Below are 19,431 nucleotides of genomic sequence, written 5' to 3' on the forward strand. Positions count from 1 at the left end.
TGTGGGGGCTGTTGTGGAGATTAAGCAAGCTATTACCCAGAGTTGCAGAGTGGGACTCCATGATTGGAATAGTCACCGATGCGAGAATGATCAGGTCCGTGGAATTTTGAGCCCAAGACCCGCCGAGGCGGGGAATTGACCACTGGTCCCGGGCTAGACCTCTGCATCAGGGTCTGCCGCTCTAACCATTGAGCCACACTTCTACCTAGGGTACCATTTACTAGGGGCTGACAGGTGGCCAGAGATACCAATTGGGCTTTAGTTTTAGTTTCAACACAGTTTTAGGGAACGAACACAGGCCCTGGGCACCTGCTTGCAGGAGCCTGGGCACACTCAGTCAAAGTACATCAGCAATTCTGCAAAAAGTGGGGGCCTACCATGCAAGAAAGATGGCACTTTCTCACAATATTAAAAACAAACCCTTAAATTTTGAGTAAAAAACAAAGGTTAAATTGTCTGTTCGAGGCATATGAGCTGCAGATTACACACTGTGCATCGACCGCCACCTAGTGTTGGGCCCGGATGTTTGCAGTTTGTTTTTGTCCTGAAAAGTTCTTTGGAAGTCACGAGATAGGGAACTCCTCCTTTGGACCACATTGCGCATGGGCACCTGCTCCATCCTTAGATTGTTTTTTTCCGCCAGTTCGGATGTTTCCTGCGTAACGGTTTGGAACCGAATTTCCTTCGGCGCGCAATCCTAACCCAGTTCGACGGTATTGTTTCGATTGCACTTCACATCAACGCGATTCTTCACCACTTCGAAGTCTTTGATTCCGGTCGTCAACAAAGTCCTTCGGGCCTACCTGGGCCTTGCTCTCTGGCTCATGGAAAGGACGCCATTCAAGAAGTGGGTCGAAGTTTCCCCACACTGATCTACATGAGGTCTGCAACCTTTGCCTCTCACCGGAGCACGAGGCCAAAAACTGTTCCGCTTGTGCCTCCTTCTGCTCCAATAGGACGATTCGGGACTGACTAGCTCTAAGAACCATGACTCGCTCGCCAGCTTCGATCCCCGACGACGTCTTTGAGGAGGATGTCAACGTGCCAGAACTCCAGCGGGCCGAAAAAGTGCCAGCTCCTCTGATGCCGAAGGCTCGGACGTCGAGGACATCACTCCAGCTCAACGGGTCGTAAGTAAGAACGTCGACCCCAACCCTTCCTCAACACCCTCAAAAAAGGCTTCAGTCACACCCTAACCTTCGGGCCCGAGTGCACACCGAGAGACTGCTTCCCACGCCCTGCCTTTGGGTCCGGCAAAGAAGCTACTAAGCCTTCAGGCTGCTCGGGCTCGAGTCAGCACATTTCCATCTTCCTCAGCCACACCGACCGCTGCTCCGATACCCAAGCACTCGGCGCCGAAGACTGGCACCGGCTCATCAATGCCAAAACCGCCCTCGGAGCAGATTAAAAAACTGCCTAAACGTCCAGACTCACATGCTTCAGAGCCGAAAAAACGCCCGGAACCGAAAAAACACGTTCCGGTTAAAAGACATTTCGAAAGGTCATAGTTCTAAGCCAAAAGACCCTAGACCAGCTACTGAGTCGGTGCCGAAAAAACCTCTGGAACCGAAAACTTAGACGCCGAAGGATCTGCCCTACACAGAAGAGCTTTTTACACCAGATTCTACTCAAGACTCTTGTAAAGGATCCCAAGTATGGCCAACTAGCTCTTAGCTCCAAGAAAATACCACTAGAGGCTCCTGCAACTCCTCCTCCGCGAAAGAAGAAAAGAGACATTGCAACCTTTCCATAAAGGGTCCTTTCTCCACCATCTCCCCATACTATTCCTCCTCGTACAACTCCTCCACCACATCATTTGCCTACACCATCCACTAATCTAGATGATGATGATGTAGATAGACTCTGATGACACAGGTGGGGGTGCACATAACCCAGTAGGGACCAATAGTCCCCCTCAGTCACCTAATCCATGGGATGATTAGAACACCCCTGATGTGTCTTACGTCCCTTAAGATGATGTACATCCTTCCAGGCCTTCCCCAACAGAGGACACTATAGGTTTTAACCTATTAGTCCATAGAGCTGCCCAGTACCATGGGGTTGACTTGCACACAGATACTGTGGAGGAAGACTTCTTATTGGACACTTTTGATACTACACAAAGGTCCACTGCCATTTTGCCAATGTTTAAGGGGTTATTAAGCATGCAACAAAGGTATTTAAAGATCCTGTCAGGGCTCACGTCCTCAACCCTCGCATTGAGAAGAAATACAAAGCTGCCCCTACAGATCCAGTTTACATTAGGTCCAGCACCACTAGATTCCTTAGTAGTATCTAATGCACGTAAACGTGCTAATTCACAAACATCAGGTGAGGCCTCACCACCAGATAAGGAACCTAAACTCCTTGACGTCTCCGGTAAGAGTACAGCGTCACAAGCAGCTAACATGTGGCGCATTGCCAATACTCAAGCGCTGTTGGCAAGATATGACAGGGCACATTATGACAAATTAGAATCCTTAATGCTGCATCTACCAGATAAATACAAAAACAGGGCCAATGAACTCATACAGGAAGGTAAAAATATCACCAATACTTCATTTGTTGCGCCCTAGATGCCGCAGATACCGCCTCAAGGGGAATTAATACTAGTGTCCTTCTGCGTAGGCATGCCTGGCTATGTATTTCAGGTTTCAAACCTGAAGTGCAAAATTCCATCCTCAATCGGCCATTTGATGAGAAACACCTATATGGTCCAAGTGGGACGGCAGAAATAGAGCGTCTACGTCATGCCGTCCTACCTCCTTCCTTACTCTGTCCAGATCACCCTCCCTGGACGCTTCCTTCCGTAGTCTCGCCACCCACCCCCTCCGTCCACCCGTGCACATTTCAGTATTGACGTCTTTAATAATGCGGTTGAACTGCAGGAATGAATCGACTTTCGGTCGACACAAGCGCCACCTGCTATTTTCACACTGTGGTGACCCCCCCCCCCCCCCTTTCCACCAGGCCGTGAAAATCTCAGTAAGATTTGCCCACAAGTGTAGTACGAAAGTGCAGCATGTGCACACACTGCATAAGAATGCTGTTGTACAGAGAGAATCAGCCCACTGTGTCCGAACAGTTGCACAACGAGCTGGCCTCCTTGTTCACACGCACGTGTGCACACGCCGTGGTGTGCCCGTGGCTAGTGAAGAAAAACGTGCCCTGGTGTTGGCTGCCAGCACAGTGCAAATGACGCAGATTCCGTGGGATTTGTGAGTGCACTGTTAAATCTGTGCGCAGAGTTAAAACCTCACTGCCGAAACATGCCTATAGGCAGGCTAGAATAGGTGGGTCCTAAATTGTACCGTGCCATGGCTTTCACACCCATTCATACTATTTAACGAGCACTCAAAATGTTGTCTTTTTGAAGTTTGTTTTTCATTGCAAACGTTGCCATAGTGTACACATGATTTATATGGTTAAGAGAACCGATAACAAATAATTAAAATAACAAAATAAAAATACTTTTAAAGTCTTGTAGCCACGTTACATCATTGTATACATGATTTACATTTATAATTTAAGAAAAGTTGATGAAATATTGATAATTGTGAAGAAAACCTTTCTGAATTGTCTAGCTTGAAGGTTGTTGACAAACACAGGTGTGAGTTCTAGTGATAACTGAACCCCTTTAATGTGCTTCAACATGCAGACCCCAGACCGCGGCGTGACCCTCAGCATCTCCAGCTGCAATGCCCCTGGTGTGAGGCACAGCTTGGGTATACGCAGAGTTAATATAGGCACTGCACCTGCGTGTTCTGTATATACTGAAGGCACAGCTTGTGAACAAGGGTGGGGGCCACACACACAGCCATGACCAGGCTTGTATGAGATGTTCGCTGCACAAGTGCCAACTGTCGTCCAGCCCCATCCTGCTGCCATCCACCAGGGCCCCACATGACCTTACCTGGGGACACGGAAGTGGAGGGCGGTCTCCACTTCCTATTAGAAAGGCAAGCGTAGCGATGGAAATATTTGCGCTAAGCGCGAATATCTCCAAAAACTAAAGCCTGCTCAGACCAGTTCTTAGCCATTATATCGAATGGGAGGTGGATATAATGGCTAAGACCCTGTTAGCGATAAATAATATGGCTATATTCTCAGCAATATTAACGGATTTCGCCGCTATTGCCGGAAATATTATCGCTTTTGAGATAAATGTTGCTAATAGCACGTTATCTCCGCGATAATATCCGGCAATGCGCGGCGATAAAAAAATTGCTGCTAAGCCTACTTAGCGATAAATATCGCTAGTTGTTGGTAATATGCCCCCTTGAGCTTTCTTAGGGCGACCTAATTTACCTGTCCGCTCAGTAAGTGTAAATTACATCAGGATCGGTTAGTCTCTCTGCATGCCTGGAATCTTCCAAGTGTGTGCAATTCTGGCAAGTGTGCTATGATAAATGCGCCAGAATCCTACTCTGCTTGCAGCTGCCAAATTGTTGTGTCTCGAATGTGTTAGACGGACACAACGATAAACAGGCTCCTGTTATGATAACCTTGGCGGCTTAGCACTCACTGTACAGACTGGGGATACGATGTATGTCTATAGATGTCGAAAAACAACCCTTTTCTCATGTTTAAACCTCCATCCAAGCTAAGTCAAAACAGCTGAGCAGTGTCGTGTGCAAAAGCAGTGAAAGGGAAAAATGGTGTTTAAACTTCTAATAAGCCATGCTAACTTAACATGCAATCAAAAAGAGGCCCATAAACCATACTACAGTGCAGCAATTGTTAAAAATGCATTGTGTGGTGCTGAATCGGTTTCACAAAAAGTCCTTGTGACTATTTATTTGGAAAACACTAACATGTCAGTGTCCTTGTTGCATACCAAGACTTGTATCTAGGCTGGAATATATTTCGTTTTGCATACTATCATGAATAAGAAGCTCTTTTCCCCGGATATTTCCTTAACAACCTCATGCCTGCCGCGTTTGGACAAAACTGAATTCAGTGGCCTCATCAGGGCAAAGATGCAAGGAGCCGACAACTCTGAGACTTTTGTTCAGGGGTCATCTTAATTTGTGAGTGCCACCTCTGTATTGTTCAAACATAGGGGCTCAAATCCAAAAGGTTCATGTTCCCGATTACCATGCGTCTTTCCGATAGGCAATTCTGATATATCATATTCAAAGCAGTAATGGACCGTTTGGGGAAAAAATCTGAGGACCACGTTGTCCTTGGCGTCTCGTCTCTGGAACCCCCGATGACATTCGTGTGTTGCAGGAGCCTTATCATTCGGAGGACATGCACCTATAGGAGTCGTGAATTTTACTCAGGGAACCAACTCACAGAATAGGTGATTTGTCTGTTTTTTTTAAAAATATTTTTTTTTCCTGATTAGGCCAAACGCGTTGACACTTCAGAGGTGATGGTTGGTAAAAAATATAATAAGTGATGTGAAGTGAAGTTATTCCTGAAAGTACGGAAAAAGGTGTGATTCTCAAACATAGATACAGCCTTGTTATGTAATCAAGGACGCTGAAATGTTAGTGTTGTGCAAATAACGAGTTGCCACAAGGACTTATTGTGAAATAGCTGCGTACAGTTCAAAGTAAGACTACGCTTCTGCTCTGCAGTTAATTGCAGGACTTTTTTTCCTTTTACTATTTTAAGAGATAGTGAAAGCCGGATGTGATAATGAGTTATCCCGCAGCTTATATTTTGCTCTCTCAGCAGAAATCGCCTTTGCAGAAAGTTTTCTACTAAATGGAAAACACTTGTCTGTGTAGGCGCTTCTGGCTGCCCGCCTTCCAGTTCCACGCTCCCCCCCCCCCCCCCGCCCACTCACTTCTGCGTGTAGCGGCCCCCTCCTGAGATTGTTTCCCGTCTGAATGCTCTTCTCTGGCCCGAAGGAAACGTACCGGCCTCCTGAGTACGCGGACATCCCGAAAAGCCAAAGCTAGTGTTTCTTTTCCACGTGAAGCGCACTACTGCACACCTGGGTGTGACTTTTGCGCCTTTCATCCCCCAAAAACCTATTGCACCATAACTATATGAAATGCCATTTTTTTCCGGTTTAGTGTAGCGCGAGCTCGACTCGAATGTATAGGAGCGCTTCACATGAGCATCAGTTATAATACACAAGGACACATCGCAGTTACCCTGCTAGTGCCGCGCTGTGCGGACCCTGAAAGGATGGATGAGTGAATGAATTGAAAGAATTTTTGAGCGCTAAAGCACCCTAGAAAAGGTTTCCCAGCGCAACGAACTGTGCTCGTTAAGGGATGAAGGATGAAAGTCACCCCGACCTAACCCTTCTTCCCACGGCAGAGAGAATAGCCACCCTACTCATAAAACTAACCCCTCCCCTAGCTGCGTACACTTCAAAGTAAGACGACGCTTCTGCACTGCAATTAATTGCAGGACTTCCACAAGTTAATCCAGTATATGTGTCGCTTTTTCCTGTTTATTGTTGCCTGAGCTCAACTCGAATGTATAGGAGCGCTTTACATGAGCACCAGTTATAATACACAAGAACACATTGCAGTTACCCTTTTTAGGTCGAGACTGGCGTAGGCTGCGCACATGCGCAGTCTTGCCAGCGAGACTTAATGTCTCAGAGTAGCGAAAGTAAACCCCGCCCCTCTTCTCCACTGGCTGGCCTCCTAAACGGCAGCCAGCCATTGGAGAAGAGGGCTCTGTGACGTTCTGTTTTCGCTGTAAGCCCCGTCCTTTTCGGATTGAGGGGTGTGTTTTTTTCGTTTCTTTCTCTCCTCCACCCAATGGAGAAGAGGGGAGAAAGAAAAACACGCCCCCCCCCCCAGTCTGAAAAGGACTGGGCTTACAGAGCATGGCGAGAGCTTGTTGTTTTACTTCTGCCGATTATCGCTTTTGCACCAGGGTACTCTGTGGTTATCTAGTACTCACAAAGCAAGCTGAATTTGGCTCCTTTGTAAACCTCTCCAACACATTTCAAAAGTGGAGCAAAATGTGCTTGCTTTGCTCCCTGTAAAACCAGTAGGAAATATTACTCATTCCTATGTTTTGCGGTGGTGTAAAATTGAACATAATGTCCAGCGTTTTGTCCAATTTAGCTTCATTCCTTAGTATTCAGGTTGTAAATATAATTCAAATGAAGTTCGCTCGCGCACCAGACTGGCAGTCATTGGGAAGTATAGAACTCGAGGATGCACCAGGGTTTGCCCAAGCTTCCAGAAGCGGGAACTCACGCTGAAGTTGCTTGACAGCTGAGTTCTAGTTTCCAGTTTGTAGGTCCGAATTACAGTTTTAGGGCCCACCTACCACCACCTCTTCCTCACCCAACCCACACACCTCCGCCTCGAAAAGGGTTCCAGCTCCAATGTGCCGTCATTGTGTCACACACAGGTGCGCCATACCCCTCGCTGCCTCACGACCTCCCCCAGTCGACAGGAGATTCATTCAGAATAAGGAGCGCAAAGCCCGGGGAGGCAAGGAGAAGCGCGGCGGGGGCCGGAGCAGCGGGCCTCTCCCCTCTACTGTTTGTATCTACACACCTCTCCGGGTCGGATGGAGAGGACAGTGTGGTATGTGGAGTGGGAGCTAATACTATTTCTGGGTGTGGATTGATCAGCGGGAAGTACCATGTCGCCTGGCTACGGGGGAGTTCAGCCTCAGAACCCCCACCCCGGTTCAAGGACAGCCCATAGCACTGTATGCGCAGAAAGACAGCTCTGTATTTTCTAGCCTCCGTTTCTAGGAGGTTTCTCCATGCCTGTAACCTACCCCTTCCTTATGCTCTTTTAAAGGCCGTGAAACGGGTCATAAATATGGTCTCAATAGGAGCTTTTAATAATGACTCTCTGACATTGTTGTGGGATTTAGTTCCATATCCATTTCAGAACTATTATAATTCTGCCATCTAATACTAGAGCTGGCCGACCAGTCAGACTGGATCACCGATGTAATCCCTTTAAAATAGGATGAAAATAACAATTAAAACTGTAACTAGAGTTCCCGGTCAATTGGTGCTATAGTTCCGTGGGTTCGGCGCCTGCTTCCAATTTCTGTGTCTAATTAGCTGTTCCAAACCCGGTCTAAGAGCCTGCCGATGAGATCAGTGTATCACCTGCGCATCACAGGTTGCAGTACTTCCAGCACGGTGTTGTAGTGTGCCTACTGTACAGATCTCCGTCTTCTATGCTGCTGGACACTACAGGCCACTCAGTAAGGCAGTTCAGTTTGTCAAGTGCCTGCTACAGATATCCCTGAGATGCCCACATATCACACATTGCACTACTTGTAGGATAGCTCAGTTTGTTAATAAGACCCCTTCAGGGGAGTAAGTGTGCAGTTTAAAAAATTAAGTCTGGATTCAGTCCTGATAAGGCCGCTTAGCCTTTCATGCTTCAGGCGATGACAAAATGAGTGGAATTTGGTATGTCTTGCTGAAATCCATCTTGTTTATAGTTGTTTTTGCCATTAACTCTTTCCCTTTCCTGCCTCTTGCACATGTAACACATTATTTTTTCGGATTCTGAATTCTCAAATTAAGAACCTTCTTTAAGTGTTTGTTTCAAATGATCTCGAGAAAATAAATATACATTATAAGCATTATATTAATTTAAGGATACATAAATCTATCAGTGCATCGAAGCGCTGTGTGAACATAAGCTCTATTTACCAAGCAGTGAAGATTTTATCAGCGTGGAAGGATGTGTGTGGCTCTGTGTGTGTGGCTCTGTGTGTGTGGCTCTGTGTGTGTGTGTGTGTGTGTGTGTGTGTGTGTGTGGCTCTGTGTCTGTGCGTGTCTGTGTGTGTGCAAATGCAATAGGTCTCGCATTTGCAGGAGATTAAGCTATTGGCATTTGAAATGACACTGCCATTTATTCTGTTTTCAAAACCAACACTGACATAAAAATGTCATTTACAATGCCAATAGCTCTAACTTTTGCAAAGGCGAGACCGTTGCATTGTAAATGCTTGTTAATAACAGTCATCCCAGACATTCCAAAAGTTAAAGGCTCCCTTTTACCCTCTCTACTGTATGTGAATGACGCAATGCTGATGGCACGCACAGCAAGAGCCCTGCGTCTCCTAGTACAAGGGTTATGGACTTTAAGGACACGCTAGACTTACGCACCAATTTAACAAATTCCTATTTCATGTCCTGCGGTCCTATAAAGCACCAATTGTTCACTCTTGCTGTTGGAAATAATAGTTTAAAATGCACTAGCACCTTTTCATATTTGGGATTAAGCTTTGCTGTTAATGGGTCAGGGGCCACACATATTGCTTATAGCTGGATTAAAGTAATAAGGGCTATTGGCACGTTGTTCAGCCTACGCCAACCCAGGGTGGGGGGGTCCCAAGCCCATCTTGCGAATTTTCAAAATGCAGTGTATATGGTTCAGAGGTACGGGCATCTCCAAATGCAATATTATTCAGCCTGAAAAAAATAGGTTGTCGAAAGTTTCTTGCATCCCCAATTTCATCCTCTCACCTGCCGTATATAGTATTTCCACCCTTGTTATGGTTAGCAGTGTGAGAAAACAAAGATGCAAGTCTTACCAGGGATATTAGTATGGACTGGCTCACTGATGACAAGGGTCTTGAGATTCTCTGGTTGGCTGGAGTGGAATAATGCTTGCGAAAGATCAGATATCAGCATATTTTTAAGGACCTTGAGGGCAATAACAGCATCAGCAAACAAGCATTAAACAGCAAAAAGCATTAAGTTAATGCCATTTGCTTTTCTATGCAGTACCATTAGCAAATCAAATGGCTTTAACTTAATCAAAGGTGAGACCTGTTGCATTTTCAATGCTTGTTAAAGAGGGATTACAAAATCTAGATTTGATTTAGTTTATACTTTCCACATTGGTCAAAGTTTCTATTTTAAGACTGCTTTCTTTGTTGCCCCACTATCGGCTGGGAGATTTAGCAAACCTTTCCTTATGTCTACAAGTGCCTTCATTGATTTTATTTGCACAGTACACGTTGACTCTTAATGTTAAACCTTTTTTTTTCCAAAAACTGTTTTGGATTTTCATCTTGCTCAAATGGTATCTTTGCCTTCTTTTAAGGCTTGAGTTGACAGGAAACAAATGCTACAGAAGGTAAGTAACTTGATATTTTGTACCTTCGAAAACGTTGTGAAGTTCAAATTATAAGCGTGTAATGCTCCAGGTTGTATAACTTTCTTCCTCGTCACAGCATAGTGAAAATCCCTTTTCCAACATCTTGCCAAACAATGTGAGGTTCAATAAGTAAACCCTGTTTGAAAGGGCAGATTTGTAAAACAAAATGTTTTAATGTTTTTCTGTCTCCCTCAAGCGCACCTTCAGGCCCTAATGAACTGCAATTGCCTAAAGTCATGTTAGCGCTGACTGGGTGCTTCGATGCACCCCCCCCCCCCCCTCCCCACCTCCCACCCTTGGGATCAGTTTCATGGTCTGTTACAACTGACTCCGGTGCAGCCTTCTAGTCCACTCCAGAGATCCATGTTGGATCCCTTTTGCTGGTGCTGACACCTCTGGCCCATATCTAATCCCTAATCATTGGTGTTGCAAGCTCAATTGATGATGTACTACGAAATCACAAAAGCACAACCAGCCATCATGCACCCTGGTTCTCTCCCAGTTCTCCTACTGCATCGCAGATATTGGCTGAGGGCCCATTATATTTTGGTTCTAATTCTGATCCTGTGTCCAGTGCCGGGAGCACCCCAGAATATTGATTATGGCGGAGAGGGGAATGGTTTACCTCATTATATTGACCATGCCTTATACTGTGATTTACGGATTGGTCTTGCAAATTTTCTCCTCTTCTCTTCTCTGCTCACCCAGGGATTTCCTCACACACAGAAGTGATTTTCAGAAAAGTATTTGCCTATTCTGCTACAGGAGGTTTGCCTGCTGCACTCCAGGGTTGTCATAGAGAGGGTGCTGAACTCTGAAAAGCGTGTTTTTTTTTTATTCCTGCTGCATTCTCTTACCAAAAAAAGGACAGGTAGCTAAGGCTTACCTTGAACCTCCATCACCTGAACACCCTCCTGTAGAAGAGTAGATTCAAAATGCTCACGTCAGCTCAGATTCTTGGTGTTCTGGACCTGGGGTACTGGATGATGTCCTTAGTCTTACAGGCGCACATTTCAGATGTTTCTCCTGCAGTACCTCGGATGTTGCTGTGATTCAAGATGGACCAGGAGCATTTTTATTTTGTCCTGCTTTTATTCTGCCTCGCCCTCTGGGTGGTTACAAAAGGGATGGCATCTGCCCATCTTTCTCATATGTAAGCCTTTTGAGCCTATGCACAGCTGCATCTCCTAACCTTGTTTCTCATTGCGATTACTACAGCTTGTTGTCGGATCTTTGAAGGGGATAATTATAGGTTTGCAGTCTTTTCGTTGCTCATTGTGGCAGAAATTCCGGTCAAAGAGAAGGTGCCCTTAAGGGCGAGTACTACTTATAAACTTAGGAAAATTTTGAGGATATCCATTACTTCTAGTTACCCTCTGAAGAAACCATGAGATACATCCCTGCTCATACATCTCCAGTGCAAGTCTTCAACAATGTTCCTGATGCAACCTTTATCTATTAGGAAGATCAACCACAGTGCAGCAAGGCACTTCAGACAATGCAGTGTTATATGCAAATGCCACATATGTCTGAGATGGCAGTTCAAGCACATTTGACCTATTATGGTTCCTCCTGAACATCTTCTGTAAATATAGATGTGTGTTGATGAAGGTTTAGCTGAGGCATGTTCTGTCTCGGCATACAGCCCAGGGCAACTTGACATCTGCTACTTTTTGCAAGAGGAAGCCGAAGTTACAATGTTGAACCCAGGAGTGCCAGAAAGAAGACAGATGACAATCCTGTCACAACCACATTATCCACCACTGTACTCATTACCATACTTAAAGCCACCTAAGCATACGCGCTGTTGATTTTCTGTTCTCACTTCTAGCAAAGGATGACCTATCTAAAGTTGCATCATTTACCCATGTACCATTGCTGTTGGTTTCCACGTCCCCTTCCATACAAACTCGTTACTCGCCCACTCAACCCATTTTCCAGCCACAAGTTCAGTAACAACCTCTGTACACATTAACAGAGTGTCCCCAAAAACATTTAGGAAAAGCAGGAGTAGCAGGATTGTGGTCCCATGGGAATGAACAAATACTCCAGTCACAGTAGATTTTCCTCGAAGTCATCTGTGTTTATGCATTGAAGAAAGAACCTCCAGTAAGTAAACCTTACTCATCGTACTGAAAGAAATTCTGTGCTGCTTATTTGTTTTTACTTAATAAGTCAGGTGATCTGTGAAGTCTGTATCCATCCTCGCCCATTTGTGGTAAACTGGACATAAAATAATCAAGACCAAACAACTACTCCTGCCATTGTACTGCAGAGGTTGGTGATGAAATACAAAAGTAAAAGATTTTGATAGATTTGGTGCTGCACTTCCTGATGCAGTAGTCCTGTTTTAATGCATTCTTCCTTTCTAGGAGTGGCTGTTTTATTACAGGCATGTTTGACTTTTGGGTTTCTCTGGTCTTCCAAAGCTTTTTGGCAAATATGTTGACAAAGTTCTCTGTTATCTAGACCAATAAATGACTCGCTCTCTACAGAATAACCTAAAGCATAATGGCCCTGCTCGTTTTGTGGATGAATGGGCAGGGCCCAATCATTCAGAGTTGGCAACAAGTTCCATCAGTATGAGGAGCACTACCAGCCATAAATGAGCTCTAGCCTTCATGTAGATTAGCACACTAAACATGCATGCCACTTTCCCAATTTTGGGCATTAGGATGTTTCGTGTGCAGCAGTGTTTCAGATTTACCCAGTCATTCTGTCACTTTTCAAGACTTCATGATGCTATTGAAACGCAGTGCAGAAGTAGTGTGGCTTGACCGAAGTTGACCAGCATCAAAGTGGTCACGTTGGATTCCTACTGAATATAGCACTTTTTAAAGCAGCTGGAAAGAGGAAAATTAGGCTGGTGGTGCAGGGACCAAGCTGTAGTTAATGAGTACTCACTGGTGAACCTTGGTTGCAACATTTTAAAGCCCCTTATTAATATAAACCCCAAATTGATGAGCCCTCCGTTTTTACATTTTTTAACTGTGTGCGCTTTTAAGAAATTATTTTGGGAATCCTGTTTCTTCTGCACTACTACATTAATAACTGTTTTTAAAGCATTCAACAAATTAATCTCATTAAGTGCATTTGTATGTTTGGCTGTATATGTAATGGACAAACACGTACAATTCTTTTCACCTTGTGGAAATGAGCTTAACCACATTGTAGAAGCCCCTTGTTTGACCTTGTTGCACCTCCTTATAGTGCTATCCAATATCAACAATACAAAGAGTTTTTGATGCTTTTGGTCCATGACCGAAAATTCCTTTGCATTATTTAGGGAAGCTGTACTGCCCTGCTTTGAGCTTGGCAGTCTTACAAACATTCTTGGATTCTCTATATTAGGAGCTGTAGGGGTCTCTACTATTTTCAGTAGTGTCATTACAAGCATCTAGAGACCCATTGTGTCCTTAATAGGTCTCTGTATGTCAGTTGACTTGACATTTACCCTGACTGGACATAATGTCGCCAGGACATAGCACCCCAGGAGCGCTTCTAGGCTGTGGTGGCTGGGATAATTGTTGTCTGGTGGTGTGTTTTTCGTGAGACTCCTCTTTCCAGCCAGAGCAATTTAATAGTTGGGGGGCACTTCATATTCCACCCTCCTGGTACCAGAGTGGTACCTAGGATCAAGAACTGGGCTCAGAATATCCACAACTGTACCACTTTTCCACTTTTAAGCCCCAGTGTGAAAGTTTAGCCCTGAAAAGAAGTGCTTTCAAAATTTCCAAAATCAGCTCAAATCAAGCCAGATAGGATCACTTTAGCCATTTTGTCAGTGTTAGCAGAAATTCAGCTTTTAACATTAAGGAGCTATAATACCATTTGAATATCTTTATTCCCCTCTGTATGCTTACACCTTCTGGATTGTTGTGTGTATTTACTTACTAACTGAACCATTTACTTGATAAAATATTTTTTGCTACAGTAAAGCTTTGACAGAATAGTGATATCATTGTATTTTTTGCTGTCATACTGAATTTAAGTTTCTAGCCCCTCCGTCTACTGATTAAAACCTTGACTGTTTGCTGTCACATCCCAGAATGTCATGGGCCAAAAGAGAATAACTTGCCTATCCAGTTGGAGTGCACCAGTATTCTCCAGTATTGATCTTTCAAAATAGGTCCTTCTTTCTAAAGAAATAGCCAGGCTGAATGACACTTTCTCAGGTGAATCAGGGGAAAAGACACAAAGGCTCTAAAGAAGTCTGCAGGCAACAAATTCTCCAGAGAAGAAGTGTAAAAGGTCCTTCTCCAAAGTCTATGCCTCCACACTCCTCGGTTGACAAAAGGTTAAAAATCACTACGCCATTGACGGATAGCCTGACGACAACTTTCCTACGATGACCACCAATGAGCCCTTGTCGATGCCACGAAAGGTGAGGAAACAGCAGACACGCCCACTGAGGCAGTCATCTGTAAACACTTCGCCAACTTCAGTCAGCACGTCCCTGCGTTGAAGACTGGCAAATCGACTCCACTTCTGTCAACAACACTGATTTTGACTTTAACTGCTTCTTTAACCTTGATTGTTATGACCGGAGCATGCTTCTACTTATAAAGTCCAGTTCAGACACTTGCCAAGCTCCTGGAAGTGAAACCGAAGACTGTTCCATACAACCATATTTTCGCTTTTGGTACAGCCTATAATCAGGATAGTAGACGTTTATATATTCCACGACACAGAAGAACCAGCATATTCACCTGAACCACAGCCTGAAGCTTTCCATTCACAGTTCCCTCCACCACACAGCAAAGAAAGAGTTTCATGGTTACAACTATGACCCTTATGAGTTAGTATATGAAAACGATGAACAGCAACCCATAATGGTGATGGTAGACTTTATAAAAGACATGACATATGTTGGCAGACTATTAGACAAGATTTGTTTTAGGGTCTCAAACATACTTCAACAACTGCCCCTGCACCAAGGCACAAAATGTGGTCAGCGTCCACCTTCAACCCCCGTCAACAAGTACAACAATTCCTAGATGTGCTTTAAGCACCTACCCAAATCGGTGCATTTGATGACGTAGATCGACCAAGGACAGACAAGTAGGATGGTTACATTCTTCCTATCACAAGTTCCATACTTTAGTTGATAGGGCAACCAAGAGAATTTTGACGTGCCTGTTTCATTCAATGAAGTGACTGTTTCCCTTATAATTTTGAGGCACCAGGTTGGTAATCAGACAAAGCGATTCCTTTGGTGGATCACATTTGGCAAGAAGGAATAAAATTAATGCAAGCACCACCTACAGTGGTAACGGTGGTTCCCAGAAAATATATGTATTTTTTAAATGCAAGATTCCTGGGAATTCGAGGGCTTTAGTATGGACATGGCAGGCAAAAGATTTTCCTCTATGATGGTCTTTAAGAGCTGCTAATGCTGTGTCAATAACAAACCAATATGACTAAGGTGGTCAGGTATATCCTGGTCTTACTGCCAGAGGAATAAAATCAAGAGGTGAAGGCCGTTACCCAACTTCATTCAGCCCGGAAGTCCAGAAGAAATTCAAGGACTTGCCATTTGATGTAGAATGGCTATTTGTGAAACGTATGGATGATGCTCAGCAGAGTATTAAGGTAGATACAACCAGATCCTTGGGGACTCTGCGGCAAAGAAAGCCTCAGTTATTTTGTGGAATACGTAGAATGCAAGCTTTACAGTAGAAGTTAATAAACCTATAAGTATCCAGCATATCAAACACCCTATTAACCTCAGATGTGTCCCCAAGATAATACACTCTGTCATCTACAGCAATATTTATAAAAAGAGGCACACCACAATCCTTTGCGTGGCAGCCACAAAAAAGCAAGAGCCAGGTCGATAGACGTCACTGACATTTTCCAGGCACCAGATAACAGGATGTTGGGTCCTGATGTGGACAGATTCTCTACCATCTACAAAAATTGAAAAATAATTACTGCAGACAAATATTAGATGCGATTTGACTTCATACAACATCCCCCAAGAACTCCACTGTCCTGAATAAAACCCAAACACTAAGACTCGTTGAAGGCAGAAATTCGCAACATGCTACAGAAATGAGCCATAAAAGAGGTTCCAAAACATCAAAATGTTGCATTTCATTCCGAGCACTTCCTAATAAAGGAGAAAATCTCAAGAGATCTTTCTATAAAACCAACATCCAAATGGTCACAATCCAGGAGGTATTGTCGCTCCTATTCAGTAACAAATACATGGCATCATTAGATCTGAAAGATGCGTACTTCCACATTCCACTTTACAGAATACATTGCAAGTTTCTCAGTTTCGAGATAGCCCGTTGCTTCGATCTGACTAAATGCATGGCTCCAGTCGCATCCCTCCTGCGATATCTAGTACTTCAGGATTTTCCTTACCAAGATGAATATGCTCAAGGTTTGTCAAGACGTTGTGCAAACAGCTCGATATGAGCCTGCATCATACCTTCAAGGATGATTCACTTCTTAGGAGCAATGATACACAGTGCAAAATCGAAAGCATATCCATTGATAGAGAGACTAATGGCTCAAGCTATGCTGGCAACGCAGATAGTGAAACAGGATACAAATAAAGTATGTCTACTGTAAACACTACTAGGCATGACGTGTTTTTTACAGACAAAAGACCGATCTAGTAGAAATTGGACAAGCAGTGGATTCAAACTTGAGACTACCTTAAAGACACGGTAGCTGTAACTGCAAAAATGAAAGCTGTTTCTCTGGTAAATGTCACAAGAAAATAGAAGTTCAGGAATCCCATTCCTTCAGCTGCAGTCTCGATTAGGGGTCACCTCAGCCTCCTCTATGGAGCAATGGAGAGCTCACCTACAGGATCTTTTTGTCAGAGAGCATTCGTTTTCACGGGAAAAACATTTGTGTAAACATGCTTGAGTTCAGAGCGGTCACAAAAGTGCTACTATTCTTTCTCCCCCATATTAACCACTCTGTGGTGTTGGTTCAAAGTCCAGGGGCCTCCCCCTTTTGTCATAAGAGCTACTTATTTTGAGTGAATAGTCTCTTGAGCTATTACGGTTGTAATAGTGAACATATCAGAAAAGTTTACATTGGTGTTGAAGATTACCAGCAGTGATCACATTGGTGCCTGAGAGTTGCCACAAGTAATGCAAAAAACGTTTAATCAAGTTCAAATGCCTCTGCACGGGTAATACATAAGTTATAGCTGTAATGCCCCTGGTACCAAAGGTGTCATTATAAGTAATAAGTCTCCCCAGTGCCATATGATTTCTCACACAAATATCTTCTTTACAAAGTCTGCAGTTTTTTCCCCCTTTTTTTCTTCTTCCAAACATCAGCTTAGGAGTTCTTAAAATACAAACATTTTCATTTTGAATACTCGTATTTTAATTTTGGCATACATATATTGATTCAATCATTCAAAAGGTTCAAATTTAGTGGGCTAGGCTACATGCAGAAGATCTATTTACAGGTAGATGAAGAGCTACCAGCAGTTCATCAGCTACTCATTGGAGAAAACTGGTACAAATTGACACCACCACCACAGTGTTCTGTGTAAATAAGCTGGGTGGAATAAGCTTTTAAACCGGTCATCAGAAGCTCAGTAATTGTGGCATGGGCCAATTAGAATATCCCATACAGGAGAACATCTCCCATGGACCAGCTATGATCCAGCGAATTACTTCAGCAGAACGCTAAAAGATTGTCAATAGTTGGAGTTGAAGGAGAGCGTCCTGAAGGAAATATTCCAAATTTGAGTGAACCAAATTCAATATTTTGCAAGAGTGAGCTTCTTAAAGAAGCATGCACCCACAACCAAAATAGTTGGGAAATGCTTTTGAAATAGTATGGTGTAAGATGTTTGCTGACGCTTTTCCACTGATTGCCCTTTTACCAAAAGTGATTGCCAAAATTAAACGGGAACCCTGCAGCCTGTTTTTCAAAGGCCCCACCTGGCCGTAGTAGCTCTGCATCACAGGCCTGCCACAACCAGCACAGGGGCTACCCATATCACCGGAATCGAGGGCAATTTTTTTCCAGATTCTTCACCACAACCCACACACTAACATTTGCAGTTTGGCTCCTAGTTCCAATTAATTTGGAAAGATATATCCCAGAACAAGATAAAAGCATACTAGCACAAGCCAGAGCTGTTTCTACAAACAGGAAGTATGTGACGAAGTGGAAGACGTTTTGTGTGGTGTGAGACATCCTTCTCACCTACAGGTCCATAAAATACTCCCATACCTTTTAAAACTGGGTAAGTTGGGACTCCAGCAAACCTTGTGTCTTCAAGTTTCTTCTTGGTTTGACTCTATAAACAAGGCTCCTATTCAAAACATGGAAAATCGAGATGGGTAGCTCCAGCAATAGCTTTTTAACAGACGATAGCTATAGATGCAGTTTAAGTTTATTCTATGAGGAGCATGACTGCTTCATCAACAACCTGCGGGAGTACTACTAGTAGGCATTTGTAAGGCTGCAGTGTGGCGGAACAGACACCTTCACGAAACACTTACTTCAGAAGCAGTTGCAGACATGTGCAGCAGTGAGACAGACAGTTCAGTCATCTGTTCAAATTCAGGTGAGCCTGTCTATTCTATCCTGCCATCCTCTCAGAGTACAAAATGGATTGTAATGTATACTGCTTACTATTCTGAGCCAGTGCTAGAGAAAAATTAGCTTCTTAACTGAAACTGTGGTCTCCAATGTTGGCATCTTTCAAAGATTCATATGCAGCTCAACCTCCTCCAAGCAGTGTATGTATATAAATATATCTCTTCTGTGAGGGTGAGGCTGAGATCACTCAGGTTATGAAATCATAATTTCAGTTTGCTCTGTTTCATTTTATATTGAAGGGATGTGTGTATTTACAGCCTGTTGTATTATGCGCTCTTGATGAAAATATGTATTTATATATTTTCTGTATCAAAAACTTTTAACGGTTTTGTATTTGTTTGTCAGATGCAGTTATTGGATCCGACAGTAGCACGATTTGTCCTGGTAAGTGTTTTTGAACTTTTTGGGAGACTTCATTGACCTACATAATATGAATGCACAGATTTATTATGTAAGTGTTTTTGCACATTGGGATGAAACATCTGACCTGAGCAAATGTGTAAATTATTGAAATGCAAATAGATTTGTATTGAATATATGAATTTGTTTTATTTCCTCTCTACTTTAGATAACTATCAGACAGCACAGTTGCTTGCCCTTATTCTGGAGTTGCTTACGTTTTGTGTGGAACATCACACTTACCACATTAAAAATTACATTATGAACAAAGATTTGCTGAGGAGAGTGCTAATATTAATGAATTCGAAGCACACCTTTTTAGCGTTGTGTAAGTAAAGCATGAAACAGGTTTTTATTGTACCTCTCCCACCCCCCC

The 19,431-nt window shown here is 43.6% G+C and overlaps 1 protein-coding gene across 4 annotated transcripts in view; it reads left to right on the forward strand.

Moving 5' to 3' along the window:
• Positions 1-19,431, forward strand: part of PPP4R3B (protein phosphatase 4 regulatory subunit 3B) — a 381,773-nt gene that overhangs the window by 237,913 nt on the left and 124,429 nt on the right. For all 4 annotated transcript variants that reach the window (XM_086927499.1, XM_086927500.1, XM_086927502.1 and 1 more), the window contains exons 10-11: positions 19,002-19,040; positions 19,225-19,383. In XM_086927499.1, coding sequence (XP_086783625.1) covers positions 19,002-19,040; positions 19,225-19,383 — 198 coding nt within the window. The remainder of the gene's footprint in view (positions 1-19,001; positions 19,041-19,224; positions 19,384-19,431) is intronic.

This window comes from Lissotriton vulgaris, chromosome 6 (genome assembly GCF_964263255.1).
Source record: "Lissotriton vulgaris chromosome 6, aLisVul1.2, whole genome shotgun sequence".
NCBI classification, from domain to species: Eukaryota; Metazoa; Chordata; class Amphibia; order Caudata; family Salamandridae; genus Lissotriton; species Lissotriton vulgaris.